At 39.3% G+C, this 20,137-nt stretch overlaps 1 protein-coding gene and 1 pseudogene across 1 annotated transcript; one reads left to right on the plus strand and one right to left on the minus strand.

The window, feature by feature from the left end:
* Positions 1 to 1,542: 1,542 nt before the first annotated feature.
* Positions 1,543 to 5,965, minus strand: LOC148041833 (E3 ubiquitin-protein ligase SINAT3-like). The gene is made up of 4 exons (XM_087683046.1): positions 5,650 to 5,965; positions 4,301 to 4,624; positions 2,396 to 2,782; positions 1,543 to 2,250 (listed from the first exon to the last, which is right to left on the minus strand). The coding sequence occupies exons 2-4, from the start codon at positions 4,523 to 4,525 to the stop codon at positions 1,930 to 1,932; spliced, it is 933 nt and encodes a 310-aa protein (XP_087539172.1). The 5' UTR covers positions 4,526 to 4,624; positions 5,650 to 5,965; the 3' UTR covers positions 1,543 to 1,929.
* LOC148041834 (3-dehydrosphinganine reductase TSC10A-like) overlaps positions 5,267 to 20,137 on the plus strand; it is a 65,346-nt pseudogene continuing 50,475 nt past the window's right edge.

Consider the following 20,137-nt stretch of genomic DNA (forward strand, 5'->3'; position numbering starts at 1 on the left):
AAGACGTATGTGAAGCTCAGAGGTGTAGATGATATTTGCACCTACAAAGCATTTAACACTCCATCAAATAGGTGTCCAATGCTTTGCCAAGGCCCATCAAGAAAATGAAAGGGGTTCAATGAACTCGACATTTTTTGCCTATGATAATTTACTTTTTGGCATATGATACATGTCTTGACAAATTGCTCAACATCATGTCTCAAATAAGACCAATAAAAAAAATGCTCCACTAATTTAATTATAGCATCAATACCTCTATGCCTTGCATTAGGAGGACCTTATCATGCACTTCAACTTGACCATAGAGGCCTAACCAAATGCTCATGGAAGTGATTTGATACTTGAGAATTATGTATTTTCACTACTAACTAATGTTCTCACACAAGTAGGTGGTTGTTGCCAAATATGCAAAGCGATCTCTTGCAAAGACACCCCATTTCAACTTAAAATCCTTGGCATCCAATTGCATATCTTCCATCTCTATTGCTATAGATGGAGGGATTGGTTTATCCATATCTCATAACCATACAAAATCTATTTTTGCTATAGATGCAAGTATTGGTTTGTCCATATCCCATAACCATACAAAATCCATTTTTGTCGCAAGGAGGACAAATTACTAGCACCAAGAAAGTTGCCTATCCGATCCTCACACTGCCATATCAAAACTTTGATGATCCTTTGGAGATCATTCAAAGCATTTGTTTTCCCAAAATCAGCCAAGAGAGATTTGACAATTTATATTATATATAGCTCCTATAAGATGAACTCCACAAAACCCACACTCACACAAAACACATCCTTCATAAAAACATCCTCCCTAATGACTTTATACATTGGGATCACTTACTAAAGGAAGCTTTCCAAGAAAGAACACAATCACATTCATTCATGACAACTTACTGATTGATCAACCAATGTTGGGCAATTTCATTTTTGTAGTCAATAGTGGGGACAGGTTTAGTCCAGAGTGGTGATTTTGGTTGAAATCCTTCATTGAGAGTCTAAAAGACATACTTTGCATCAAAACTCTCAATATCGGCAGGAATCTGAGCATCTAGTGACCTTCTCTGTCATTCCTGTGATCATGATCGATGCCCATAGGCAATTCTACTTCTTGCTAAAATAAAAATTTGAACAGTGCGCTCACACACACTCCTGCACACTCAAAACATGCATAAGGGATGTAGTTATGAGGAGTGCGGATTTCAAACAGCAGATCCTTTACCACAATCCTTTACCCACATGTATGACTTAAATTGGTATTTTCACAGAAGTGTTGGCTTTATAACACAAATAATCACACAATTTGGTTGGCCTCTGTTCCAACATCTTCACAATACCGCACTACCAACTGAAGTTCTCAAAGAGCAGAATTCAGAATAAATGTTGAGAGCATAAGCTGTAGCTGCAGCATTGTAAATTCTCCACTGTGAGCAACCCACAAGAATTGTATCTCATCTCAAGAACACTTAACAAACTTAGTCATCAGCCAGAAGTAAAATGATGAGAACACGGTAAATCTAAGGTCCTACATGACACCTTTGAGTGGCAAAGTCTCTATCTGAAAATGTTAATTGCAACCTCTGATTCTACAGACTTTAAATATTTTAGTTGTAGATCAAAAGTGCTCTTTTCATTTAAGATACATTCTCATAAAACAGCATCTAAAGGCATACCACGTTTATAAAGAAGTGTAACATGTAGAAAAGTGGTTTATTCTTTTAAGTTCTGAAGCTGACAAGCTGCTATAGCTTCAAAGGCTGAAGCATGTGCAGACCACCAGTTCCATTTCAGGTTTACAAGCAAAACCACAGCCCTTCATAGCTGCTCGTCGAACCAAAAGTGGAGCTGCCTCTTTCAAGCACCAATTTGGCAAGAGCATACTTAGATTACAGTAAGATAGGAGACTCAGGAAGCGTACTTTCTTCACTGCTCCTTCCAAATCCTTCCTGTAACCCTGAGCTTTAGCTCTTTTCTATCACCACCTGAAAAGAATAAAGCCATGTTTCTCTGGATGATCAATCCATCGTGGCTATCCCTGACCTTTCTATGGCTGTCCCTGATGCTCCTCGGCACACCTTGCCAAATCAACTTACGGCCATTCGCACCTACCTCTAAACTGTAGCTAAAATTGTTTGCCTCGTTGTCATCCCCCATGAAGCGCAGAAATGCCATGTAAACAGGTGCCATTCCCAATTGAAAAGCTTCAAAATGGAGACAGAAGTGCTGACCAAAGCAGTTGAACACCTGGAAAAAACCAATCCATAGATATTCATATCACCACCTACTATGTAATGCTTTCCACAATCTACCTGTCATTCAGAATTTCTAATGTCGCAGAAGAAAGAGAAGACCTTCACGATTCAACATATAAAACATTAAGATTACATACCGTTAACATCCATGTTGCATTTTCCACTTCTTGAGGGTTTGACTTCACATAACGATGATTAAAAGTGCACCCATTGTGCATATCCACTTTGTGGTCATCCCTCAAGTGTGACACTAGAGTGGGTATGTCACCAGTGACTGAACACTCAGAACCAGCATAAGGACAATTGTAAGGTCTAAAAGCACACTGAGCCTCATGTTTTTGCTTGCTATAGTAAGGAAAGATTTCAGTACAGCCAAGACTATGATATCTGCAGGGAAGCTCAAGTGACTCTGCAACCTTTTCCAATGCAAGACACCTAATATTCCCGAGTTCATATCTGCAAGTTGGGCAGCGATTGTGAACGCGCACCTTGCAATTGGAGCAGAGTGTATGTCCATTTGGGCACTGCAAAACAACAAGATGAGTACACATATGTGCACATGAATTATGCTCTCTCTCTCTCTCTCTCTCTCTCTCTCTCTAAAAGAAACATAAACACGCACCAAACTGACAGCTTTCACACCAGCTGACTAGTCCTCTTTCCTCCTAGGTTGGAGAAAGGAGCTTATCCAGGGATGGGAGTTCATACAAATGCAGCCCTGCTCTTCATAGCAGATCAAGGGATCAGAGATTCCATGGTCAAATGAGGGCTTAGAAAGCCTTGGCCCAACACACACCAGAAGCTAGCATTGGCATAAGGGCAGCCAAGTCAATAGGAGGCAATCTCTTGCACAGACTTTAGAACTGAAACTGGGGAACAGTACACTATTAGAAACGCTCATGCTCAACCAACAAGAAGCAGAACTAGCCAAGTTCAAAGTAAGTCTTGCTACACTAGTAAGCAAGCTTGAACCCATATAAGGTAACAAACCCTAGAAACAGTGCACAAGTCCATATAGAATCCAGGAGAAGGCACAAAATGCCTAGAGAAATTCATGATTGCCAACCAAGATAAGATTGGTGACAACATTTCATCAAGATAAGACTTGTTGGGGGGGGTTGGAGGATTGAGGTGTTAAAACCCCAAACTTTTGCTAGTTGCATCACCATCACATATAACAAGCGTTAAGCTGCTAGGGAAGGATAGTCACATGGGACAAGAAATGAGGACAGGGATAGCCATGAATTGCCATTCTCTGCGACTATATAGTAACATGAAATAGACACGGGTTCAGGAAATAGGGATGAAAAAAGGGACAGAGGACACAAAAATGGCCCTCCTCTATGACTATATAGAGGAGTTTTGGAGTGGACAATTTATATCTAGAGGGTAGAGAAGTCATGAAATTATCTAACTACGAGCACCCCAATGACTTCGCTAGCCGCAACAATAAGATATGTAGCAATGTTTTAGAAGTTGGGCATTGCTTTTCTACTCCCATCAAGTACACTCAAAAGTGGCTTATAAGGTTTAAGTTGTATTGGTGCGTTAATCCCTTAGGACTTTGAGGCATCCCAAGGAAAAGAAGGTGGCTGGAAAAGAGAAAATGGGCAACATGATCATAAAAATTCAGAAGGCTTGAGCACTTAGGCTATTTCATATTTCTATCAATGGCACCCTAAAGTGGATTGTACTTGAGTGCTGGGAATTTGGCACTTTGTACTGCTTTGAGGCATCTTGAAGGACATTAATCTCCCTTCCTCCCACTCTCCCCACCCTCAAATCCCTGTTCCCCCCCCCCCCAGCCCAATTTTTCCAATTAGTTCTCTCCCCCACTTTTCGCACTTTCACAATCTTTGTGCAAGCTCACATTTGAAGAGAAGAAGGTAGGAAATTTGTGTTCAGTAATCATATGGTTAGTAGAGGGGAAAGGGAAGGCACGGTAGGCAACCAAACAGTGCACAATCAAGTTAAGATGTGGAAGAGCCCTTCACTACCCGCCACACATGCATGAATGGGCCAAAGTAGATGATTGCACCTACCTGATGAATAGGAGGATACATTGAGTTTGTGCAAACTGGGCACTCCAAAAGCTCATGGACACTGCTAGCAGGTGAGATGCCAGCTTTAGCAGGAGCTGATGCTGTTGCCTTCGGCACAGAAACACATCCCCCATCTGAGAGTGACAAATTGGTAATGCTTGAACTGATCTCATCTTCTTGCACTGTAGACTCTGGAACTTCCACACATACAGTCTTTGGAGCCATTCTTGCTTGTATAAAGCAAAAAGTTCTGCCCAAATGTCTGCTTTATGCTTACTTCACTTGCTGATCATTCAAAGTAGCCTTACGCTCAGTTTCCTGTACCTGAATGATACAGAAAGTACAGAGGGATTATATGGCAACTTGATCTTTATTCTGTATCTGTTTCTTCACACTCAAGTTTTAGATATAGTCTAAAATTGACCCATAATAGGTGATCCTACTTACAAAATGTGCCCCAGTCTTAAACTACTTCATTTGACAAGGTAAGCCTGCATGCTTACAGATTTAGATTTATGATGGGCAGTTACTAGCAAAAGATTTAGACTGTACCATGAAACCTTTCTCCAAGGATGCCTTCATTCAAATGCACACTCTGTTTCACAATAGTATATAGTTTATTGGAGACACAAAAGAATTGATCAAATGAATCTCTAAGTTGTCATCAGCACTACACCTAGATGGTACACAATAAAAGGACTCCAATGAAAGTTGCGCTCCACGTCGACTGATTAAAAACTGAATTGCGCTCTCCATGTAGACTCATTAAGAACCTACCCTCCATGTAAACTGATGAGAAAAACAAGTGATAATTGATCCTGGGACAAGGAATTTCATCCACATGTCGAAGCACTAATTCAACTACTGTGAGTGCATCTCCATGAGATCTAAATTCTTAAGGAGAATCAGGCAGGCTAAAATACTCTCATTGTGTCGGTAAGACTAACTGCATGAGGAAGAAACGCAATGGAGAATGGCCGAACTACATACAGCGCAGGCGTGAAATCTCATGCAAACTACATGCAGGGCAGGTACGATATCTTGTGTTACCGGTCGCAGAATCACATTGCACTACAGCGCAGGTATGATATCTCATGTTACCGAGCCAGAATCAAATTACATACAGAAAACGTGAAAGTCTATTGTTGCTGACTCAAATTACATCGAGGAAACACAAAAATCATGTTGCGGACAGCAAATCAAATTGCATTAAAGGACGCTTTACGAAAAAGGACCTCGCGGAATCCCGCGTGCACCTAAGAGACTGAATGCAGCGTTTGTGACGCAACGTTAAAAAAAATAGGGTTTCCTGTAAACAAACAGAACAGGGAGACGGTCCGACTACTCACAACTGGCGAATGCACGTATCTGCAAGATCGACAAGTAGAAGCGCACTCAGATCGCAGAAAGACCCCTATTCCCCGAAAAACTTGGGAAGAATCGGCATTCGCAAATCCGCCATCGTCAGATTCATCTCCTGGAGGGTGCACGGATGGACGCCAAAGGTCCTGAGAGACTCTGCGGATCACAGTGCCGGATATGGCGGTAACCCTAGATAATAATGATGGTGGGGATGATGATGGGGAGGAAGAAGAAGTCCATCATCTCTCCCTTCTCTCTCTCATTTTTGTATGTCTGCCTGTCTTCTGATGTAATTTTGATGTTGCTCATTATCTGTGTTATTGTTTCTCATTATTTTTGTTATTGTTATTGTTACTATTATGTGCACTCTCTTCTTTTTCTCGAATAAGGCTGGTTAAACACCAAATGGCGGAAGCCCAACCCCTACCCCTACCTAAACTGTGGGCGTGCAATTTTTGAAACTGGCCACAGACATGGGCACAAAGCCTTTACACACCAAAAGAATACATTTTTCCTAAAAGTAAAAATTATTATTTTTATACTTTTTTTGATTGGTTGCAAATACAAAAAGTTTATTTTCTTGTCTCGACGAGCAAAAAGCCCAAAACAAGCTTGATGGCCTTCATATTTAGGTCTTGCAAGGACGGACCAACCTTGATTTCAATTGTGTTCAATCCTAGGAACGGGCCAGAGCCTCAAGTTTGACCTAGCCATAACAGGGACCTTGGCATCTTATCTAAAAACTAACGCATATTTTTAAAAAAGAAAAATAAGGTTGACATTACCATTTTTGGGGTTACTATTGTTATTGTTGTGTGCACTCTTTTTTTCCCCTGTTTAAATAAGGTAGGCATTATGCCCATTGCTTGTGGCATGAAGGGCGAGCAAATAGTACATCTTTATACATTTGTGAACAGTCAGGTTCAATGATTCAACAATCACAACTTTCAACCACCATAAATAGCTCTAATCAAGACTCCATTAAACAAATGCATGCATGTGCAAAGCTACATATGTAGATGGGTACACCTTGTGGAGTTGAATGAGGGTTAAAGTGAAGTGTGTAGCACTTCACAATGTTTTCCTTGTACTAATCCATGCTAATCCATTCTCAATATTTAAATGCATTGAGTTATATCTTGATTTTAAAGAAAATGAGATGTCAATAACTATAGACCCACTACTAGCATAGATGCTAACAAGTATAGATCTATTCCATTTGAAGGATGTCTTGCTTGCCTTTTACATCCATAACTTTTTCATGTTGAGATTGGTGGGGATGTTTGTTTGTCATTGTGATCTCAAAGTCTCAAATCACATTGTCTTAATGTTGATGGGGCTACACAACATTACACACAAAGCACATTGTTTGTTGCATGCAAAGCACACAGTCCATCCTTTTTTTCAAAACAAAGGGAAGTAACCATGTTGCCTTCCCTCACCTCTCCTACCCTTTTCCCACAAAAATGTGAAGCAATTGAAGCAAAGCTTCACAATCCCACAAACCATGCAATGTGCAGATAGCGGGCCTCACTTGCTAGATAGTCCTTCTTAATTAGTGTTTGCTTTGGCCAATATAAGTTTGAGATTAATTATCAAATACATTGAGGCAAACATGCATGCGCGCACATGCACACATGTTTCATGCTCACACTTAAAATTATGAGACCATGATTAGTAGTCAAGAATGTAGATCCATCCTGCAAATAGGATTATATAAATACACACAATGTTGATCTAAATTGCAATGCATTGGACATAGGGTCTATAGTAGGAATCCATACTTGTCTAGTGCAACTTTACAAACTTCGAAATATGAGAGTCATCTCAATATCATATAAGTGCCCTAAGGCTATGGTCTGCATAATACATTTCTAAAAAACCATTAAATATGGAATATTTTTTGTAGGCTATAATCATGTTTCACAAATATAACTAAAATGGCCTCAACTTATTAACTTTTGAAACCTTTCCCAATGTTCACAATTGACTTGACACATTGATGACTTAACCTTAGTGTTTTTGTGACCATCAAAAATAAAGGTTTTGTCCTTAATACATTTATTTTTCTTTAAGTGATACAATCAGTCCATTTGCTATCTAAGATTCAAGTCAACACACTAGCTAGTCAACAAATATCGTATGTTCCACCTAAAGGCAAGTCGCTAGCTTCTCATATCATATTCTACCCATCAAACACTATCTAACCAAACCTCTTGCTTGCTTGGGGAGAGCCCCTTGGGGTTGCCTTATTAACATGTTAGCTTTGTAAAGAATCCTATGTTATACTCCAATGATCCTTTGTACTACACACAACCAAACTTTATATAATAAACACATCTCTAGGGCTATTGACTAAGATCTTAGAATGGCCAAAGCTATCCCTTTTGAAAAGACCTATTATTGTAGTTTTAGTCTTACCGTGATTTGTTCTTTTTGGTAGTGCTTGAGGTGTTGGCCTTAAATGGAGGTTTTAACTTAACGTGAAAAGAAATACTTTGTCATTTTAAATAATGACTCTGCTTGCCAATTGCATGAAATGCAAATTCAAAAACAGGGGATATGAAAGTCAAAAACCTCATCATAGTGATTAAGAGAATTCAACCTTATGGTAGTTTTACAACGATATACAACAAGAACTTGATCCCCAAATCTTTGACAATACACATTATCTCGCCATTTGAGATACATGCCTTTGTGTCCTTAGTTGAACTTTGGTGGTGATATTCATTAAGGTTTGGAAAAATAAGGGTTTGCTTTATCTTAGATTTGTTTTGGAGTGTCGTGACTAGCACCTAGGATGATGACATCAACTTTTGAGGAAGGTTTGCTCCTAGGTTAGAATGAGTACCAAGGGAGCTTTGTTCATGTGATAAGCCACATGTCTAGACCTAAGATGGAGAAGAAACCCTTTAGAGCACACAATTTACAAATCTTAGACATACCTTAATTCTAGATGAGGGTAGGTGAAATCCAAGCTAGGATTGTTGTGTAATGTTAGGATACCTGGAGATAAGCTATATAAACCTCACAAAGTTGTTTTCAAATAATTGTTCACAAAGGATTGTCGTCAATTGTTTTTGTGTACATGCCTAAAAGACTTCAATGAACCATGTATAAAGGGCTAATTAAGGAATTTGTTTTTTCTATGGACTCACATTATTGTGGTAGGGCTCCTAATTAGCAAACCAAAGATGACAAGTGCATTGGGTGGATAGTGGTCTTGATGACACTATCTTATGAATGGGTGGACCTAACAAGTTAAGTGTCTTTCTACACATTTGGTTAGGACTAGAGCCAATTGCTTATGAATTTCTAAATGTTTGATGACCATAAAAGTAGTAGGGATCCTCAAGTTGATCTTGTTGGGTGGAGACATTGACGTTCTATTATGAGGAAAACTTAGAAACCACTTGACTAACTAAGTCCCTAAATCCTATGAGATCTAGATAATGCTACTCAAGAAAGGCATCCAATCCCCTACTAAATGTTATGTCCCTTGGCCTATTTAGGGGTGGTTATGTTACATGTGGTATTTGAGAAAAAACTAGAGCATACTAATTAAATTTGCAAATGTAATGTGTAAGGTGCCCGCCCATTGGCTGTCTATGCACACTTTTAGCGGTCTATCGAGAAACGAATCTAAGCATCACTACCCGGCACTCCCATGGAATGATCCGAGTTTTGTCGCCTAGGGTTTCCCGAATCCGCCTCGCAACAAAAAGTTCACGACCGAACCCGCTAGGATCAACCTGATATTTGGGCTCCTAATGGCCAAGGTCTCCTAACAGCATTCTAGCGTCAGATCCTGGACATCCTACTTTACGCAGAGATACCCAAGGCGAAGCAAACCCATGCCGCACTTGGTTCAAAAAGAATGGGAAACAAGAGGAATGCGCTGCTCGACCTCTCTGCTCGTAGAGCATAGTCCCATTCCAGTCCCCTAAAACGGCATGAACCGGGATTCTATCCTAACAATTTCTAAGATCAAAGATGGTAAAACCTTTTGAGAAGCCTCCCAGTTCTCTCGGACCACCCTACCATAGGACAGACCCGTCGGGGGTTCCATCCACCATGATGTAATATTTCCATGCAATTAAAAGTTAGTTGGTTAGTTCGAAAGTTAGTTAGTCAAATAATAAGTTAGTAAGATTACTAACTAAAGACTAATTAAGGTAAAAACTAACTAACACTAATAACTAATAATTTTTATTTAATTAAAAATAATTTATTTAAAAAATCAAGAGTCGTAAATTCTATATTTTTTTCGGATTGACAAGAACCATAGCCACCCTTCACGTAAGTAACGAGGCTTATGAGCTATATTAATCACTAGTACTAATGTGTATCAGTTTGGATGGTCCAAAAATGTTAGATTTTGGGCAAAACTAGTATATTTTAAATATTTTAGATATTATTCTTTAAAAAATGGATATTTCTAGAACTAAATGTCTTTTAAAAGAAAAGACAAGTGATGTTTTAGTTGGTTTTGGAGATTTTATCAAAAGAAAAAAATAAAGAGAGAGATTTGCAAAATTGCGCGCGCCACGATCGCAGTCTACAGACAAAAATCAACACTTTGAACAGAGAAAAGAATAAGGAGTGAACTAAGAGCTTTCTAATCAAGTGTCTTGGAGTTTTACCCCCCTTTCGGAACCAATGGAACCATCAGATTTATGATCTAAGCATCAGATCACTGATCTTTCCAAGATCCCCCTCCACAAAGAGCTCCACTTCTCAGCCACAAGCCCTCTTCTCTAATCCACTATAAATATGAGGCATGGGGAGGCACAAGAAGCATAAGGAGACCCCAAGAGGTTGCAAGAGAGAGATAGAGAGAAGGATACCCCTCTAAGAGATTGTGAGGAAGAGCTTGAAAAAGAGAGAGAGAGAGAAGAGAGAGAGAAAGAGAGAGAGAGAAAGAGGGAGAGAGAGAGGAGTTACCCCGAGAGGCTACACAATTCTCTCTATTTCGATCCTCGACTTAACCATCTTCTCTTACACTCTTCCATCTTGAATCTATTCCACCTTCTTAATCTCTTGAGTCTACTTGCGGACGATGGCCCCCAAGCGAAGAATGTTACGTGCGGATGATGGCAATCCCATAACCAGCAATGAAGCTTCGGGCAAAGACATCACTGTTAATCCAACTATGGTTCCAGTCGTAAGTAATGTACTTCCAAATTGATAGATGCTTGTTTTGATTCTCATATGATATACGTTAGGCCCCATTCTATGATGCACGAGTATAGGTCATCAGAAGGGATAACTTTTATCTCACGTATTCAAAAGATCGAGCTTGCAAAGTGCATGTATTAAGGAAAGTTAATTGCATCTAGTTGCATATGGCTTATTCATTGATAGAGCAATTACAAGGAGGAATCACTCAAGGGTTATGAATGGCATAATCATGACATTAAAAATTATGCATACAAGTATTAAGTAAATTTTATATAGAATCGCTCTTTGATCCCAAGGAGAAGAACATATATGCAATGGAAATGTTATCGCGACTATTCTTGCATTATTTGGCAAGAATACAATTGGTTTTTTTGTTGGTTGTGATCTAACAACATCCTAAATGCTTTTACATTCAACAAGTTGTTAGTTTATTGTTTGGATTGTTCCAAGTGCTTGTGATTTATGCTAAATGCATGGCAAGAGTCTGTGATGACAAGTTGGCATAGGGATAAAGGAATGTTTTCCTAGAAAATGATATTAGGGCTGAATGCCTTGTTGTGCTGGATTCCTAAAGGATTTAATTAAGGAAGGATATATTGCATGGGTGGATCACCTCCATGATCGCACCGCGGATTAACCCAAAGAGGGCATTGCTCGATTCATGGGCCGAAGGTCGAGTGGTGAAAAGGCCAACCACGGGAATGATGTTTCGCTCCTAGACAACTTGCGGGTCAGATGGAGCTCTGGACACCCCTTGCTAGGTCTATAATGGAGTTGAAGACCTCCGTGGCCCCCAACGTTTGGGCATGTTGGGAGATCCTATTCTAAATAAAGTATTGAATTTGCGGTACCATGTGATTTGGACCAGTTACTTCTGCAGGGCAGAAGAGATACTTCTGTTGGACAGAAGGGATACATAATTTCTCCTGTATGGGCGGGAGATAAAGATTAACTTGAAGATAAGTTAAGGAACTTGTTTGTCAATAGATTGCTTTACTATGTTTTCGTGTCTGTGCTGTAAGTTATACGAACAAACCCTGTTCCCTAAAAGGCTTAATTAATGAAGCCGACTTTAAGTGTCACACATAAATGTGGTAGGACCTAATTAGAAAACTACAGCTATTAAGGGAAGTGGGTGGATGGAACCCCCGACGGGTGCGTCCTACGGCAAGGTGGTCCCAGAGAACTGGGAGGCTTCTCAAAAGGTTTTACCATCTTTGACCTTAGAAATTGTTAGGATAGAACCCCGGTTCATGCCATTTTAGGGGACTGGAATGGGACTATGCCCTACAGGCAGAGAGGTCAAGCAATGCATCCCTCTCGTTTCCCATTCTCTTTGAACCAAGTGCGGCATGGGTCTACTTCGGCTTGGGTATCTCTGCATAAAGTAGAATGTCCAGGATCCAACGCTAGAATGTTGTTAGGAGACCTTTGCCATTAGGAGCCCAAAATTCAAGTCGATCCTAGTGGGTTCAGTCGTGAACATTCCGTTGTGAGGCGGATTCGGGAAACCCCAGGCAACAAAACTCGGATCATTCCATGGGAGTGTCGCGGAGGGATGCTTAGATTCGTTTCTTGATAGACCGCTAAAAGTGTGCCTGGACAGCTAATGGGTGGGCACCTTACATAATGCAACTTTAATAGAATAAATCATGCTTCAATATCAATGCCCTAGTTCTTATTGAGATGATGACATCTTAAGTTTCCTAAGGGGAAGAGGACATAGCGTATTCAATTTCTAATGCTCAAAAGTAATGTACATCAAGACAATTCTTCATAGGTTAAAGTTTAGCTTAGTCAAAAGTAAGTTAAGTTAGTTGTAATTTAAGTTAATATGTTAGTGAGTAATGTCAAAAGTTAGTCAGGTGGTTAATACTGGGCTAGTTTCAATAGTAGTGTGCTAGCTAATTGAATTAGTTTTAGTAGCATATCGTAAGGGGCAATAATAAGGGGGAAAGTGGCAACTCTTAGGCTAGTAGGAGTCCCCCCTCCCCCCCCCCCCCCCCAAATTGGGTAATGAATCTCATATTCTCGATGTTAGTCCCCACCTTCTAGGTGGCTATATTTATCATGTGATCAAGCCTAACCTTGGCAAAAATCATGGGAGGGTATGACACCTAAATATTCATGTTTAGTTTACATAGACAAGATTCACATTAGCTCTTTCCAATCACATCCAAAAATAGACATACCAAGGCACAAAAAATTCTTCCAAGAATTGAATCCATTTCAACTTTATACCACTATGTAAACCCTACCTTAGAATAACAATATATCATATAAACACTCACTATCGTTTTAGAAAACACCCATAACATATACATTCTTCATCTTAACTATCTCCACCATGTTGGGGTTTTAAATGCAACTCTTAAGCGCAAACACCCATATCATATACACTCTTCATCTTAACTATCTCCACCATATCGAGGTTTTAAATGCAACTCTTAAGCAATCACCTACCATCTAAGGGTTTAAAATGCAACTCTTAAGAAATCATTGAATGAACCTCTTCTCTTGCAAGAGTAAATATTTGTTTGAAATGGATTAAAGTATGGGTTCCTACATTTTCATAGCACTAGACTTTGGTTCTCTTCCTCCTTGTATTAGGCCCTATAGATATATCTAAGTGCAATGTCTAATCTCATTGTACCTTTTAATTTGTTAGGTAGGTCTCATCATTGTCCCATTAGAAAGTGACTATACTTATATAAGGACTAAAATGTGATTCTTATACATCAGCATATACCTTTAGGCTAGTTCTTGGTCTAACAACCTTTGTGACTAAACTCTTCCCCTCTCTATATTAACTCCTAAGATTTTGAATGCTAACTAATTCTCTCTTTTAACTTGCCTTAACACTAACCGAAATCTTCTTCACAAAGGAGGGTTGCGCATACAAGGTTAAGGTAGTGGAGGAGAAGGTCAACTAATCTAGGTGTAAGAGGATGGTGGAAGAGAAGAGCAAGATGATTATGATGATGATGATTAAACCAATTATGATGTTGGTCATGCATGGCAACTAAGGGAGTCAACATAGGATTGGGTGGGCAAAGGGGAGAAACCTTGTGTGGTAGTAGCTCTAAGCCCCAGGTAGCAATGACATGCATGGAAGAACTTGAATCTTTCTCTCTCCACTAGTTGATGTCACTCATGGCCTATTAACCATCATTGTTCTAAAAAGGAAAAGGAGGGGGGTGAGTCTCTACAACAATTACTATTACCATTTCCACCAATTCTGCCTCTAACTATATGCATGAGAAATGCAAATTGCATCAATATTCTTCCTATTTACTTCTTCTGTGAGTAGGTCACTCTCTACATCATTGCAATTAAAACCTTCTTTGGGAGCATTAGCACTCATAGTAGTATGAAATGTATCCCCACGACTATGGTAGTGTGACAAGCAAGAATAAAGACTTTATGTTATTCTCAAACTTAATGCCTTGTGAGATAAGTTGGCTAAAAATAGAGTGGAACTCATTCAAATGAGTAGACATAAGGGTGCCCTCCTTCATGCGAAGGTCCACAAGCTTCTTCAACAATACAACTATATGTAGGAGTCTCCTTGTCATAAAGATCACATATCTTTTTCCATAAATCATATGCAACACCAGGTGTCAAAATAACATTGAAATACATATGCTTAGACAAAGAGAGTCTTCTTCTGAATTAATACCTACCATATTTTTTATTTCCAATATTGAAGTTGTTACCATCCAACTGTTCAATGTTGAAAATAGCACTATCATTTGATGCATTAGAAGTACCTACCATTATTTTTGCAAACGATAGCAAAGTACAAGAGTATGGACTACTATACTTATAATAAAACGACCCCAAAACTGAGCCAAAAAGGAAGGGTAGAGGTGGGAAACAAGGAGTATATAGCTATGCACAAATAGTAGGCACTAGAGTACTCAAACAAGGCATTTGCGCTAAAAGAAATTGCTCATAAACAGTATTTAATATTGCTATTCATACAACTATAGTAAATGCCTATACATTCATAGGAAAATGATCAATAGAGTAAGCTCCCAAACCACTACTAGGAATATCTAGATAGCAACCGAGATATATAAACTACAACTAGTAGTGTAGCAACCAGGTACCAAGAACTATCAAAACATACAGGGTGTCAGATACATTGATGTATACAACCAATGCATATCAAGCATCTACCACTGAGACAATAATAGGTATAGGATATCCCAGTGATCAAAAGCAAATCAACCCACAAGAGTCAGTGTCTGCAAGAATAATGCATATGTAGATCGACTAAGCATGTACATAAGCAAGAGACTCCCACGGTCTCTAAAGAACCAAGCTCTACAAAAAAAGTACAAGTGTTTCCCATTGGAAGTGAATTTTGGATGTCCAAGAGCTAAGCAAAGCATAATACATAATGCTCATAACATCCAGGTAACTAAGCCACATGATAAGTACATTTGAGAGCATATAGATCCAATATGTCTTCAACTTGTAAGTGAAGAATCATTGAAGCAAATGTCTAATGCCCAAATACATCCAATGGAGTTCAAAGTGCATCATAATAATAATTTGGTGGCAAATACATCAATACCAAGTATCCATATAAGAATATAGAATCCTTGAATCGCTTGTAGGCATTCAAATCATAAAGCTTCAATGTTGTATCCTTGTTGTCCAAACTATGTTGCAACGAAATCAAAAGTCTTGGCTATATTTCAATGTTGGCTTGCTTTGGTTGAGAACCAGTATGAATATAGGCTGAAATGCATCCGATCAAATAACGGGGGTGAGTATGTCTCTAAAGCCTTTGAGTAGCTTTGTGATGAGAGGGGTATTAATAAGTGTCAATTGACTACCTTGTACACCCTATCCTAGAATGGTATAGTTGAGTGCATGAATAGGACCATTTAGGAGTGAGTCCATAGTATGTTGAGCCAAACAAGCTTACCACAGCATTATTGGGCTAAGGCAGTTACTATTGCCATACACTTAATTAGTCAGTCCCCATGTACTACTCTTGACTATTAAGTTGCAGAGGAGGTATAGTCTGGAAAACCTCCCTCACATGCTCATTTGTGTGTCTTTTGTTGTGAGGGTTTCTACCATGTTTCCAAGGACAAGTGCAATAAGCTGGATCCTAAGTCTATGAAATGCATCTTTCTTGGTTATGGAGATGCAAGTGAGATGGGCCATTGCCTATGGGATCCATAGTCTCAGAAGGTTATCTGCAGCCATGATGTTGTTTTCCTTGAGGAGAAAATGCATAAGCAGCCTAAGGATGTTGTTGAGATACGTAGGGTGATATTTTAGGAGGAGCCTCCTACTATTGTAAAACCAACTAGATAGTCTACAATAGTGGTGGTTGATTCTCTAGTGGTTCGCGTCCCTAATTCTCCATAGGATGTACATGCCCCACAGCCTATTTTGAGGCAGCAATCTATAAGAAATAAACACCTACCTGAGCGGTTTGCACCCTCTATGGATTATGTTATGGTAACACATCTACTGGTAAGCCTCCTACTTCTGATGAGGCTATGCACAGAGGTGATAGTCACTCTTGGAAGTAGGTCATGCAATCAGAGTATGACTCATTGTAGAAAAATCATGTGTGGGATTTGGTTCCTTTGCCTTAAGCCGACATACAAGGGCAAATTGGTTGCTAAGAGTTTCAAGCAAGAGTATGGTGTGGAATTTGATGAAGTCTTTTCTCATGTTGTGAACATGACTACCCTACACTTGGTAGTGGCTTTGGTTGCTCAACTTGACTTAGATCTTTATCTGATGGATGTCATGACAAATTTTCTTCATGGGGACTTGCATGATGAGATTTACATGGATCAGCCTAAGGGTTTTGTAGAACATGGCAAGGACCACCTATTGTGCTGATTGAGAAAGAGCCTTTATGGCCTTAAGCAGGCACCTATGGAATGATACCACAAGTTTGATGTTTTTATGCATTCATAGGGATATTCTCGTAGTGATATGGATATGTGTTTATACACAAAGAAAGCTCATATGATTTTGATACTCTATGTGGATGATATGCTAATTGTTGGGAGTACTCTTGATGAGCTAGATGCCTTGAAAGGTCAACTCAAGAAGAGCTTTGAGATAAAGGACATGGGACATGCCCCGCATATTCTAAGGATGTGCATTACACATGATTGCTCTAAGGGGCTCCTATATTTGTCATGAAAGGAGTATATCTAGAAGATCCTTGAGTGGTTTTATCTACATGACATTCAGCCTATTAGCTATCCTTTACCTTCTCATGTGAAGGTCAATCAGGCCAATTGTCCGCAGTTTGATGAGCTAAAGGCTGAGATGGCCAATATCCCTTATGCATCCATAGTGGGAAGTTTGATATGTGCCATGATAGCCAGTCACCCTAACATAGCATTTGTAGTGGGAGTTGTAGCACACTATATGGCTACACTTGGCAGAGAGCATTGGGATGCCATCAAGGGTATCATGAGGTACCTAAAGGGCACAATAGCTATGTGAATCTGTTATGGTGGCCAGGATATAGAAGTAGTGGGGTACACTGACTCTGATTATGCAAGACATGTAGACAATAGGAAGTCCAACTTTGGCTATGTCTTCACCTTTGCTAGGGATGTTGTTTCTTAGATGTCTAGGGTGCAAAAATAGCCCTATCTACTACAGAGGTAGAGTATATTGTAACCACTGAGGCTTGCAAGGAGGCTCTTTGATTAGACCATCTAGTGACCTTGGCATTACTGATGTGGTCCCTATACTACATTTGGATTCTATGAGTGCCATTTAGTTGGCCAAGAATCCAGACTTCCATATAAAATGAAGCACATTGAAGTGTGTTACCACTTTATTAGAGAGATCATTGAGGACATTGAGCTTATTAAGATCTCAGCTGACCAAAATCCTAAAAATCCGCTCATTAAAAGTCTCTCAACGGAGCATTTTTCCTTCCTTAGGAAGTTGATGGGCATTGGATGAGATGACATTTTTCCTTACCTTGTTGTACTTATGTATATTTATACTTTTTCACTTTTTTCTTATTCTCTCCTCAATAAGGGCACATTCATCTTTAAGTAGGAGGTTATTGGGGTTAAAGATGCATGTGCCTAGCTACCCATGTATTAGTTACACTGATATTATCTGCATTGTATATTAGATATCTACACACTTGTATACTGCAGGTGATGGGCACCCATCATTGTCACTTCATTCTTTATTCTTTTAGTGACATTTGAATAAAGGGAAGACCGGTCACACATTGTGATTATTGAAGTTTTCACATCTTCTCTCTCTCTCTCTCTCTCTCTCTCTATCTTTCTCTCTCTTGCTTCTTCCACCATAGCTCTTGCTTCCACCCTTCATGGTGTAGATCTTGGAGCAAGGCTAGACAAGCCAGGAGATGGAGGACTCAATGCATACCTCGAATGAATGAATCAATGGTTGCCATGAAAACAGGGAATGGCATTCCTTAAAGGCTTGCTCTAATACTAGTTGAAAGGTGGAGTGGAGTGGAAGCATAAGTGGAAGTAAGAAGGGAGCAAGAGCTATGGAGGTTCAAGGAAGAGGAGAGAGAACTAGTGTGTGGAAACTCCAATGGTCACAATGTATGATCTGCCTTCCCTCATTCTATTGCCACTGAAAGAATAAAGAATAAAGTGATAGGGATGGGTGCTTGCCACTTGTAGTGTCTATGTGTGTAGGTATAGTATATAAGTAAATGTAGGTAGCTAGGCACAAGTGGTCTTTAACCCCCAATATCTTCTTGCTTTCTCCAAGTTTACCTTCCTCTCCTTCCTTAAAGAAGGTGGACTCTAATTCCTCCAAAGATGCATCTTATTCTAGTGGGATTCCCCCTCCTAACTACTAATGGGGTATTTGATCTATTGCAAGCTTCATTGATGAATCCATTGATAATGCATCAATGTCAATTGATTCCTTTGGTTCTGTGTAGGTGTCAACTTGTCATTAGGGCCCTTCTTAAGAGATCTCTATGCTCTTATCATGGTTTCATGGGTAATCTTGATCCATATGTCATTGAAGTTTGACCTCACTATTCCACCTATCTTTAGATCTTCCATAAGTTCCTTGAGGAATTTGCTAGCATAAGAGTTTGGTTGGATATATGTGAAGATGGTATAGAAAACGGTAGTCTTGACATATATACATGCCTTTTAAAAAGATTTGGTTGGATATATGTAAAGATGGTATGGAAAATGGAAGTCATGACATATATATATATATATATATATGTCTCTTAAAAAGCATTGAGTAGCAAACCATCTTAAGTGATATTTGGATTTCTCCACTTGCTTCCAACAATCATGGCCTTTCTACTTCTATCATATTTTTCTCCTTTTGCCTCATTCTTAGTGCTTCTTCCACTAGATCATGCAGGAATGTGATGTCGTAGGTCATTTTTCCACTGTCAATTTCGATCTTGATGGTTCTAGTTTGTGTGTCAAGTTGGCATGACCAAATGAGTTCCTAACATGCGATACTGAAAAATGGCCTGCAAATCACTTTTACATATTGCTTCAAGCTCCATTGCTCCACTTTTCTAAGGCATTTCTTTTTATTACCCTATCAATATTGCTCATCATTCTAAACTTTAGCTCTTCGTAGTAGCATAATTGTGGATCTAATTCGAACTCTATCGTTCTTCCATGGTAAAGATAATCTTGTTCTCATTCTTAATGTCTCAAAGAATTGGTCACACCTTCCTTTCTCAAACTCTCTACCTAGTGGCACTACCTCCATCCCCACCCCATCCACAACTCTTCTACAAAAAAGCAACAAAGGAAGGAAAGAAAACTAATAAAAAACAAGAGGGGAAAAAAAGGAACAAAGTATACATATCCCACATTCACTACAGATAAGGTCCTTATGTTAGCCTAGGCACCGGGTGGCTCTAGTTATCCAACTCTATCTCTAACCCCCTCACCCCTTTCCCCACAATGCATCAAAGGCACATTAAGGGTAGGATACCCCTATGTATTCTCAAAAGACTTTGCTCTTGAACACATTCGACCATACCTCCTCCTTTGTAGGTTGAACTCTCAGTCTTAAGCTATTGTCATCCTTTTATATGATTTGAACCATGGTGATTAGGAGAGCCGTGCAACTTGCAAACTAGAAAGGAGCTAAAAAGCTAATTTTTAAAATATAATTAGACAATAATAAACTAACCGTCACCTACATGCATAGACAAATAAGAATAGGAGGTTATTTATCAAGTAACATATATTATTAGCTTGTATAATATTGTTATGTTAATTATAAAGATATAAAACATCAACTTCTCATCAA

The sequence above is a fragment of the Lygodium microphyllum genome, chromosome 1 (assembly GCF_053477565.2).
Source record: "Lygodium microphyllum isolate KBCC chromosome 1, Lygodium_microphyllum_v1.1.10, whole genome shotgun sequence".
Classification (NCBI taxonomy): Eukaryota; Viridiplantae; Streptophyta; class Polypodiopsida; order Schizaeales; family Lygodiaceae; genus Lygodium; species Lygodium microphyllum.